This window comes from Capra hircus, chromosome 18 (genome assembly GCF_001704415.2).
Source record: "Capra hircus breed San Clemente chromosome 18, ASM170441v1, whole genome shotgun sequence".
NCBI lineage: Eukaryota > Metazoa > Chordata > Mammalia > Artiodactyla > Bovidae > Capra > Capra hircus.
Window position 1 is genome coordinate 60,535,991 of NC_030825.1, and position 12,613 is coordinate 60,548,603.

At 42.4% G+C, this 12,613-nt stretch overlaps 1 protein-coding gene across 1 annotated transcript; it reads right to left on the reverse strand.

The window, feature by feature from the left end:
- On the reverse strand, nt 330-2,251 carry LOC102170140 (zinc finger protein 345-like). The gene is given in 2 exon segments (XM_018063208.1): nt 330-1,079; nt 1,247-2,251. Coding segments are annotated over 2 exon segments (1,755 nt in total).

The following is a 12,613-nucleotide window of genomic DNA, read 5'->3' on the forward strand; positions in this document are numbered from 1 at the left end:
CAGTACTTCTCGTGAAGAGGAACTTCAAAAAATAGGATTGATGAAATGCTTTCTATTATACGGGCTTTCCTGATAGTTCAGTTGGTAAAGAATCCGCCTGCCACTCCAATATTCTGGCCTGGAGAATTCCATGGACGTAGTCCATGGGGTTGCAAAGAGTTGGACAGAACTGAGCGACTTTCACTTTTTCTACTGTGAAATTTCTGATATTTATTTAGATTTAATTCTTATTAAATAATTTTTGACATTTTGTTTATGTCATTCCATATCTTTCTTAAATAAATGGTCTTGTATTTTCTGAAGTGTATGTTTAGGACAAACCTCTTCCATCACTTATTAGTAGGGTTTCTCTCCAGTATGTGCTCTCTGATGTCTAATAAGGTGAGAGCTCTGATTAAAGCCTTTGCCACTTCTCTAGTATGAATTCTCTGATGTTGAGTAAGACGTGAGTACTTGATGAAGGCTTTTCCACATTCTTTACAATTGTAAGGTTTCTCTCCAGTATGAATTCCCTGGTGTTGAATAATACTTGAGTGGTGCCTGAAGGCTTTTCCGCATTCTTTACATTTATAAGGTTATTCTTCAATATGAATTCTCTGATGGTAAGTAAGACTTGAGCACTGGTTAAATTCTTTGCCACAATCCTTGCATTTGTAAGGCTTCTCTCCAGTATGAATTCTCTGGTGTTGAGTAAGATTTGAGTGGTGACTGAAGCCTTTTCCACATTCTTTACATTTATAAGGCTTTTCTCCAGAATGAATTCTCTGGTGTTGAGTAAGATTTGGGTAGTGACTGAAGGCTTTTCTGCATTCTTTACATTTATAAGATTTCTCTCCAGTATGGATTACTTGATGTTTAGTAAGACATGAGTGCTGTCTAAATGCTTTGCCACAATCCTTACATTTATAAGGCTTCTCTCCAGTATGAATTCTCTGATGGTAAGTAAGACCTGAGTGCCTGCTCAAGTCTTTGCCACAATCCTTACATTTATAAGGCCTCTCCCTAGTATGAATTCGCTGGTGTTTAGTAAAAGTTGAGGGGTGACTGAAGGCTTTGCCACAATCCTTACATTTATAAGGCTTCTCTCCAGAATGAATTCTCTGATGGTAAGTAACACATGAGCTCCGGTTAAATTCTTTTCCACAATACTTACATTTATAAGGCTCTCTCCAGAATGAATTCTCTGATGGTAAGAAAGACCTGAGGGCTTGCTAAAGTCTTTGCCACAACACTTACATTTATAAGCCTTCTCCCCAGTATGAATTCGCTGGTGTTGAGTAAGAGCTGAGTTCTGACTAAAGGATTTCCCACATTCTGTACATTTATGAGGTTTCTCTCCAGTATGAATTCCCTGATGGTAAATCAGACCTGAGCACTGGTGAAATTCTTTGCCACAATCCTTACATTTATAAGGCTTCTCTCCAGTATGAATTCGCTGGTGGTTAGTAAGAGTTAAGTTGTGACTGAAGGCTTTTCCGCATTCTTTACATTTATAAGGCTTCTCTTCAGTATGAATTCCCTGGTGTTCAATAAGATGTGACTTCTGATTAAAGGCTTTGCCACACTTTATACATTTATAATGCTTCTCCTCAGTGTGAATTTGCTGATGTCTACTAATGTTTGAGTAACACATAAATGCTTTTTCACATTCCTTACATTCATAAGGTTTCTTGCCAGTGTGGATTTGCTGATCTTGACTAAGCTTTGAATTCTGATTAGAGGTGTTGCCACACTCTATATATTTGAAAGGTTTCCATCCTGAATGAATTTTCCTGTGTCTACTTAGACTGGATGAGTTAGTAAAGGCTTTCTCACATTTCTTACACTTGTAACTTTTCTGCGGATTCTGAATACTCTGCTGTTGAGTGAAATTTGAAGACTGATTAGAAACATCACCATATTCACAATTGTAAGTCTTCTCTCCAGTGTGTGTACTCTCATTTAGTGGAAAACCTGATGTTTGATAAAAGATATTCCTCCATGTACTATTGTTAGAATCTTTGTCTGAAGATTGAGGTCCCTGATGTTTCATAGGGTTAGAGTCTTGTGTAGTTTTACACCCAGTTTCATTACATGAATGGCTTCTCACTCCATCGTAAATATTCTTGTAATCATTGGGGGTAGAGCTCTTACTTAAGGCCTGACTCGTGTTATTACACATGAGAAGTTGTTCTGTATTAACCGTATCATGATGTGTAGTGAACAAGGATGGTAGGATTAACTCTCTTCCATTATTATCAACATTACACATGTTGGAACAGAGAGAAACTGTCTGTTGGTGGAAGAATAATGACCCCTTGCTTACAGATCCCTCAAACTGATTATATTGTGAGTTTTCCCCATCATTTTTAAATTTCTGGTTTTCAGACGTCCTTGAATGTATGTGTAATCGAAGCCTATGTTCAGAGTGGTTTGCATGAGTATTTGCAGTAGAGACTGGATGACTTTCCAGGTTTTCCACATTTCCCTTCAGAGAACGTGTATGTTTCAAAAAGTGATTTAAACCTTTGCTTGAAGAGATGCACTTCTCTGCAGATGTTGATAACTGAAATGGTTATTTTCCGCAGTTTGGCTCACATTGCTCAAGTCTTTGGGCAGTAATGTCCGCATGGTGTGAATCTGCCTCAGTTTTTTTCTGTCCATATAAACATCTTCTAGGTCTTTCACATACCCCCGTATGTTCCTGGTCTTTCATTAAATGTTCGTTTCCAAGGTGAGCGCTTTCATATATTCCTAGGTTTGTTTTTTGGATTAAATTTTCTAATCTCGGATTCTTTGACATCAAACCACGGGTGTTGTGAGAAGACACAGCTTAAAGATACAAAATAAAAGTTTTGTTTTGTTCAATTCTTATCTGCTGGGGCTGGTGTGAGCTCAGCTGGGACAGAAGGGGAGCCTCATTCTCTGTGGGAAGAGAACATGGCAACAGTCTGTGGCAGCAGGACAGAGTGAGACCTGTACACAGGGTACTGATTTCAGCCCTGCCCACTGACAGGGTGTCCACTGGTGCAGACAAAGGCTGGGTGCTGAAATGTGGGGTCTGGAGAGCAGACCCAGGCAGAGGAATGCTGTGGGTTGTGAGGAGGCATCCTGAGGGGACGGGGGTGAGGGAGGAGCTCTATAAACTAGAATGCTTGTGGAGGAAGACTGAACCACCAGAGAGCAGAGTGCCATTGTTGAGTGATGCCCACAGGGAAGACCCAACATTGCCACCCCTCTCCCCCTGTGCTGGCCCCTCCTCCCCCAGCATTAGGAAGGGCCGCCACTTGGGTGGGCTCTATTGAGCTCCAGCCACTGCCTCCCCCCATGCACCTCCTCCACAATCAGCAGACTCCTGTGCTCTGGGGCAGCTTCTAGAGCAGACACCTGTGGGTGGCCCACACACATAGAAGGAGCTGAAAGCTCAGCTGAGCCCCAGGGGTAAGGAAGAAAAACTGAAGTCTCTCCTCATGGTTGAACAAACCATGCTTTTATACCTGCAACTGGCTTTGTCAATTCAGCCCCTACAGAGCGTCTGAATGGACAACCAGGGCTCCCCTAGTCATGGGAGGTATAGCTTTAGCAGCTGTGGACTTTGTGGGGATGTATACTAGGTGGTGGGGCAGGCCAGATTCTGAGCTGCCTGCATAGCACCACAGGAGGTCCAGCTCCATGAATGCAATTTTGAGACCTGAGTTCACATGGTCTCTGCTCGTGTTCCAGTGAAAGCAACATCTGAGACACCAGAGCAATGTGCCAGCATGCCCATGGTTGAAGGGGTCCAAGAGCAGTGCCAACATGGGGTCACATGAGACTCACACAGCGCATGAGCACACCCCAAGGTGAATATCCCCAGAGGAGCAATCCTTAGTCGCTTCTCTCCCATTGGCTGTCCTCCAATCCTATCTGCCTTGGGCACAGATCAGAATCACAGTGAAGAAACGGAATGGGGCCTCTTCTCCACCAACCAGGGAGCATACCCCACCCCTGACAGGGCAGTGACAACCATAGAGCTAAGGGGGAAGCTCCCCTGAATATCCAGGGGAGGCTTTTGCTTGATCCAGCAATCAAAGCCCAAATCAAGGGGATAAGGGTATAAGCCTATGGACCAAACCTCACCCCCTAGTGGGAAGACAATAGAGCAAGAGGAGATAGGATCCTGAAGCCTGCAGAACAGACCACAAACCCAGAAAATGTGACAAAATGAGTAAACAAAGAAGTATGCTGTAGAGGAAGGAGCAAGACAAAAAGCTACAGGAACCCCTAAGTGAAGAAGAGACAGGCAGTCTAATGGTTACTCTTTGACTTAAACCATCTTAAATGCAGATGCCATTAGGTGCCCTCTAATTCTTCACCCACGTTTTATTTTAGCATGTTCTATATGATGTTTCAATATAAAAATCATAAATGATACTGACATAGGTCTAATCAGAAAGTGAGGACATGTAGGACAAAGTCTGGGGAAGCTGATAACAAAATTAGTTAAATAAAAAGCAGTTCCGGAGAAATTAAGAAATGAGACTTAAAAAACATCGATGGGAACACTATCAATGCTCTGTGGAGATCTAATTGGGAAGGAAATATTAAAAAGAGTAGATATCTTTACGTAAAATCGATTGTCTTTGCTGTACAACATTGTAAACCAGTGATACTCCAATAAGAACGTTTTTAAAAGATTCTATTATCTAAACATTGTAGTAGTTTGAAACCATTGAAAATATGGTGGAAAATGTTTTACATTCTTGAAGTGAAGTGAAGTCATTCAGTAGTGTCTGACTCTTTGCGACCCCGTGGACTGAAGCCCGCTCCGGCTCCTCTGTCCATGGGATTCTCCAGGCAAGAATACTGGAATGGGTTGCCATTTCGTTCACCAGGGGAATCTTCTCAACCCAGGGATTGAATCTGGGTCTCCTGCATTGCAGGCAGACTCTTTAAGTTCTTATGCCAATTTATTTGAAAATTCTTTCAGTTAACTGAATATATTTAAGTCTTTTAGCATTGAGGAATTGGGGCAAATACACAACATTTCGTATGAGTTCATATGAAGAAAACAGAAACTTTGAAGTAACCCTGAGATTGGCATTCTTTCTCTTTAGGGAGGCTTTGGTTTATGCAGTGAAGAAACTACTTGAATTTAAAATTTGTAAGATCATATTTGTGGCTACCAGTGTTTTCGAAATTATAAGTCAGGAAAAAGAAAAAAACAAACCTCTGTCCCCAAGATTCCTAGAACTTTGTCAGTATGTCTACAATTCCACTCACACACTGTCATCTAGAGGTAGAAACTTTAATAATAGCATCTTAGAGTTTTTCAGAAATGTGCAGTTTAACACAGTTGAACATAGATTAGTAGTAGTATTATTCTTGTAAACATTTTGGAAAATACAGAAATGTGATGAGAGTCTATCTGTGATGTGAGCAGGGAGTGTGCTGGAAATGATCAGACCTAGGCTTGAGTGATGAAAATGCCCACTACCAAATCCCAGCATCTCTACTAAACACACAGGAGTGTTGTCAACTACAAATCAGCACTTGCCAAGAACATCGCCAACGACTCGACAAGACCTTTTAGAATTAACACCCCCAAAAGATGTCCTCTTCATTATAGGGGACTGGAATGCAAAAGTAGGAAGTCAAGAAACACCTGGAGTAACAGGCAAATTTGGCCTTGGAATGCAGAATGAAGCAGGGCAAAACTAATAGAGTTTTGCCAAGAAAATGCACTGGTCATAGCAAACACCCACTTCCAACAACACAAGAGAAGACTCTACACATTGACATCACCAGATGGTCAACCCTGAAATCAGTTAATTATATGCTTTGCAGCCAAAGATGGAGAAGCTCTATACATTCAACAAAAACAAGACCAGGATCTGACTGTGGCTCAGATCATGAACTCCTTATTACCAAATTCAGACTTAAATTGAAGAAAAGTAGGGAAAACCACTAGATCATTCAGGTATGACCTAAATCAAATCCCTTATGATTCTACAGTGGAAGTGAGAAATAGATTTAAGGGCCTAGATCTGATAGTTAGAGTGCCTGATGAACTATGGAATGAGGTTCGTGACATTGTACAGGACACAGGGATCAAGACCGTCCCCATGGGAAAAAATGCAAAAAAGCAAAATGGCTGTCTGGGGAGGCCTTACAAATAGCTGTGAAAAGAAGAGAAGCAAAAAGCAAAGGAGAAAAGGAAAGACATAAGCATCTGAATGCAGAGTTCCAAAGAAGAGCAAGAAGAGATAAGAAAGCCTTCTTCAGCGATCAATGCAAAGAAATAGAGGAAAAGAACAGAATGGGAAAGACTAGAGATCTCTTCAAGAAAATTAAAAATACCAAGAGAATATTTCATGCAAAATGGGCTCGATAAAAGACAGAAATAATATGGACCTAACAGATGCACAATATATGAAGAAGAGGTGGCAAGAATCCACAGAAGAACTGTACAGAAAAGATCTTTATGACCCGGATAATCACGATGGTGTGATCACTCATCTAGAGCCAGACATCCTGGAATATGAAGTCAAGTGGGCCTAAGAAAGCATCACTACGAACAAAGAGGTGATGGAATTCCATTGGAGCTATTTCAAATCCTGAAAGATGATGCTGTGAAAGTGCTGCACTCAATATGCCAGCAAATTTGGAAAACTCAACAGTGGCCACAGGACTGGAAAAGGTCAGTTTTCATTCCAATCCCAAAGAAAGGCAATGCCAAAGAATGCTCAAACTACCGCACAATTGGACTGATCTCACATGCTAGTAAAGTAATGCTCAAAAATCTCCAAGCCAGGCTTCAGCAATACGTGAACCGTGAACTTCTTGATGTTCAAGCTGGTTTTAGAAAAGGCAGAGGAACAAGAGATCTGTACTGAAACTCCAGTATTTTGGTCACCTCACGTGAAGAGTTGACTCATTGGAAAAGACTCTGATGCTGGGAGAGATTGGGGGCAGGAGGAGAAGGGGACGACAGAGGATGAGATGGCTTGATGGCATCCCTGACTCAATGGACGTGAATCTAAGTGAACTCCGGGAGTTGGTGATGGACAGGGAGGCCTGGCGTGCTGTGATTAATGGGGTCACAAAGAGTCAGACATGACTCAGCGACTGAAGTGAGCTGAACTGAATAATAAGGGCATTTGCCATCTGCCTCTGGAGCGAATGAACCCTATGGTGCTGCACCTGACTTCAGTCCCCTCGAGGGAGTTCAGGGTAGGATTGAGGCACTCAGGTCCAGGAAATCTGCTGGAACAGGTTTTTAGAGAGTCGAATATTTTCAGGAACTGCTTTCATGATCCCAATCCTTACATCTCTTCACATCTAGAAAAGCACTAAACCACTAAATGATGACTTCAGTTCCTCACAAGTGGCAGGAAACCTTTTGTAAAATAAGTGCTTGATTGCACTGAACTCCCCCTTCACTAAAATCACATACTGACCTTCCCCCACTGTCTCTTTGGAGCAGTTTCTCATAGTTCTCTGAGATGCTGTCTCCTGGGCTGCTGTCCTCATTTTGCCCCAAATAAAACTTAATTCACATCTCTCAAATTGTACATCTGTTTTAGCTGACAGTGTTCATTTTTCAAGGCAAAGAATAACTAAGAAGATACGGCATTTCCTCATTAACTGTGATAGGCATATCCATTGCTTTTTCTTTCCAAGACCCTTAATCAAGACCAAAAAAAGAAGAAGAAAGAAAAATGAATTTCATAGTGTGGAAATCTCACAGAAGCACCTGAACCAGTGAACATCAGAGGTTAGAGAGTTAGAGAACATTCATCAGGGCATTTCCCTGACTTCCCTAAGATTGTAACACTGAACCACATCCTAATGGGAATCTCAGATACCGGTGCCTCCGTACTGATCTCTCACAAAGGGAATGTATCCAACATTGAATGTCACTATTTCATGTTGAGAATTCATCATGCTCTATAGAAAGCCAAGATACAGACAATGGAGAAAAGGCTCTGGAATATGAGGGAGAAGAAACCTGAAGAGCTGGTTTTCACTATTAAAAAAAAAAAAAAAAAGGTAAAAATAAGAAGGTGATAATAAACACTCCAGGCAGAAAACTTAGAAGAAGAGAACTAAAGGTTTGCAGATTCTCCATTGAGGCATTTCAGGAGGAAAAGCAGACACAGCCCCAGACCCCGGACAGGACAATTACCTGAGAAGCTGCCATTTCCTCCTCTTCTTCCTCCTGCTCTGCGTCTTCTATGGGGATATGACATCTCAAACTCACATCTGCATGTTGAGAAAATACCTTCAAAGACATCCATACAGCCGTTTAACCTGCAACTGCTGCAGTGAAAAAGAAGAAATGGTTTTCTTGTTTTTCTCACCCATTTCTGAGCTCTTTGCTGACTTTCTGTGTTCCTGATCTGTAGTGGGCAATCAAGACTAACCTGATATGCTAATCACATCCTGGTGCTCCACTCTATTGCAGGTCTTCCCAGCTAGTTCCACTCCTACCTTTTTGCATTACAGAGAGCAGGCCTCACTACAATTTACCAGAGACAATGGACCCTACTTCTGGGCTACCTGACCCAGCCTACCAGGGTTTTGAAAAAATGCAAGAGGAAGACCTAGATTCAGGAGCCCTGAGGAAAACCTCACATTTGGCACATCTGAGACCTCAGGAAGGGAGGATTTAGGGCGAGAACTTCTAGAAGCAAAGGTCAACCTGACTCCCTGGGGAGGGGCTCTTTCTAGGATGGGTGTGGTGGTCCTCGCCTGTGCCTGAGCCCTTGAGGGAGGGGAGGGGAGAGGTGAGTGTTTGGTGGGAATCACCTGGGGGTCTTGGGTTCCTGCCAGACTTTACTTGCAGAATTCTTCCCAAAGATGTCCTTAGTTTTTTCACCCTCCTCTGCAGCCTGGGGACACAGGTTTTCACAAAATGATTTGCATTTTGACCACCTCTCTGCAGCTGTGGCACCTCCAACTTCAGAGACCAAGAGGCTGGAGGTGTTTCCATCACAGCTTTCTTTGACAATAAGCCGGAGGCAGCAGGAGGCCTGGTGAGCTGCAGTCTATGGGGTCACAAAGAGTAGGACAGGACTGAGCAGCTGAACTGAACTGAACTGAGCAGGACACGCTAGGTTAACAAGTGTGTGTGGGCAGAGACAAATGCCTTTGAAAATGATGCCCTAAATGCTATCTGATGACCAACCAAGGAAATAATGATCGGTGTTGTCATAAGTTACATTACACATGAATTAACACGTGAGAGCATTGTTCTACTTCCTGTGTGTGTTTTTCTAGGTTTTATGAATCAACTGCTACAGTTTGTTGTCTGCTCCATTTAGAGAGCTCTATTTTCTCACAGCTTTAAAGTATAATGACTAAGGAAAAATTAAAGATAGAAGCATGTCCATCTTTCTAATATTACATATTCTAAAAAATATTCAGTGTGCATGCACCAGTACCAACTTTATAGAAGATTTAGTTTTACAGAAGAATTGAGAATAAGGTATAGACATTTCCCATATACCTCTTGTTCCCACACATGGACAATCTCCCTCCTTACCTTTCCCCCACCAGAGTGAGCATTTGTTACCACTGATGAATCTACAAGGAGAGTAAATAGACAAACTCTTTAGTTTACCCTTATGTTTCTCTTTTAGGGATGTGCACTCCATACCTCTGGATAAATGTATAATAACATGTGTCCATCACAACAGTTTAACACAAATTATTTCACGGCTCTGAAAGTTCTCTAGATTTAGGATATTCAGAGTCCCTCCTTTCAAACTGATGGCAACCACAGACCTTTTTAATCTCTTCTATATTTCCTACTAGATTCCCAGGTGACTGAGTGGGAAGAACTTTCTACCTGCCGATGCAGCACATTCAGGTGATGCGGGTTCAATCCTTGGGTCAGGAAGATCCCCTGGAGGAAGAAATAGAAACCCACTCCAGTATCCTTTCCTGGGAAATCTATGGACAGAGGAGCCTGGCGGGCTACAGCCCCTGGGCTCACAAAGACTTTGACACAACTGAGCACATATGAATATTTACCTACACCAAAGTGTCATATTGTAAAATTCCTATTTTCTGTAGAATTTTTGAATGGGCTTCTTTCACTTCGTAAAATGCATGGCATGATTGTCCATGTATTTTATGCCTTAAGAACTAACTCTGCGCCTATATTCGTGCTCAGTAAATAAGTTCATCAACACTGTTTTTTTTTTTTTTTTTTCAGATTCCATATATATCTGTTAAGACAATATTTGCACAAATATAGAGAACAGATGTGTGGCCATGGCAAGATGAAAGGTTGTTGTTGAATCACAACACCGGGATTCTTGGCCCCCAGAGGAGAAGAATTCAATCCAGGGCCAGAGACAAGACTTCATCGCACAGAGCTTTTGTGTAATAAAGTTTTATTAAAGTATAAAGGAGATAGAGAAAGCTTCTGACATAGGCATCAGAAGGGGGCAGAGAGAGTACCCCCCTGCTAGTCTTTAGCTGGATGTTATATAGTCACCAGCAGTCTGTTAATGAAAGAAAGGAATGTCTCAAAACTCAGAATGGCACCAGGCCCCTCACCCATAAGATGTATTTTGGGATAATCTTGGCACCAAATGGCTCATCTTGGGCAATAAAAGGATTAACTTGAATCTTGAAGAAGGGCAGAGCACCATACAAATAGTGTCGTTTACATAGATTAGAGGAACTTTGATATCGGAGTATAACATACTGGTTTATCAAGTAGGTTCTGAGCCCAAAAGGTGGAACCGACTTGAAGACAGAGTTTGGAGTAAATGTATAGTACATTAGCATAGTTTAAGATAAACATTTTCATAAGAAAAAGGGCAATGGTTAACTTCAAGTGAAACCAGGTGTCATTATGGCAACACAGAATTTTAAGAGAAACCTTCTTTTAAATTTGTATAGAGAAGGGAAAAAAAAAAATCACTAGTTTGTTTCTTCCTGCCCTTAAGAGAGATAAAAATGTCTGACACTTGCAGGCTATTTTCTCCATTTGGAGACCCCTGGCCTTTCTGCCTGTTACTCTCTCAGCAGGAGAAGAATAGGGGGACAAACTGAAGAGCCCCACTGACACACATACACCACCATGGCTGAAATGCTGGAGAAGACTCTTGCGAGGCCCTTGGACTGCACGGAGACCCAGCCAGTCCATCCTAAGGGAGATCAGTCCTGGGTCTTCATTGGAAGGACTGATGCTGAAGCTGAAACTCTAGTCCTTTGGCCACCTCATGAGAAAAGCTGACTCATTTGAAAAGCGCCTGATGCTGGGAATGATTGAAGTGGGGAGGAGAAGGAGACGACAGAAGATGAGATGGTTGGATGGCATCACCGACTCAATGGACATGAGTTTGAATAAACTCTGCGAGTTGGTGATGAATAGGGAGGCCTGGCGTGCTGCAGTCCATGGGATCACAAAGACTTGGACATGATGGAGCAAGTGAAATGAACTGAACTGAACTGATGGTTAAAACAGGGAGCTAGTGGGAAGCTGCTGGATAGCACAGGGAGCTCAGCTTGGTGCTCTGTGCTGACCAGAGGGGTGAAATGGAGATCACGGGAGGGAGGTTCAAGAGGGAGCAGATTCATGTATACTTATGGCTGATTGATGATGTCGTACAGCAGAAACTAACACAACATTGTAAAGCAATTATATTCCAATACAAAATATATAGGCATCTCAAAAGGAAAAAAAGCTAAATAGACAGGTCACCCAGTGGTGGAGAATCCATCTGACAGTGCAGGGGACATGGGCTTGATCCCTGGTCCAGGAATACTCCACATGCTTTGGGGCAACTAAGCCTGTGTGCCACAACTGCTGAGCCTGGATGGGGCAACTTGCTCTTTTAGATGGGCAAGAGGCAAATGAAGGATGCTCATCAGCGCTAAACAATAAGAAATGCAAAACAAAGCTACAATGATGCGTCATCTCATGTCAGTCAGAATAACAATTGGCAAAGAGCCCATAATAATATCATAAACGCTGAAGAGGCTTGGAGGTCAGGGAACCTCCTACACGGCTGGAGGGAATGTAAATTGGGGCAGGCATGGGGGGACGACAGTGTGGAAGTTCCTTAAAAAATGTAACCTCCTGACATTTAAGGAAATGAATTCCATGAAAAATAGACAAAACAGATTAATTGACAAATTGACAAGTTTTGCAGTTTTTAGTCAATCATCTGCAATTCTAAAATGACCAGTTTTGATGTAGCATTTCTAAATTCTCTAAGTTAAATGTGTACGAATACACATCAGTTCAGTTCAGTTCAGTTCAGTTCAGTCGCTCAGTCGTGTCCAACTCTTTGCGACCCCATGAATCGCAGCAGGGCAGGCCTCCCTGTCCATCACCATCTCCCGGAGTTCACTCAGACTCATGTTCATTGAGTCAGTGATGCCATCCAGCCATCTCATCCTCTGTCGTCCCCTTCTTCTCCTGCCCCCAATCCCTCCCAGCATCAGAGTCTTTTCCAATGAGTCAACTCTTCGCATGAGGTGGCCAAAATACTGGAGCTTCAGCTATAGCATCATTCTTTCCAAAGAAATCCCAGGGCTGATCTCCTTCAGAATGGACTGGTTCGATCTCCTTGCAGTCCAAGGGACTCTCAAGAGTCTTCTCCAACACCACAGTTCAAAAGCATTAATTCAC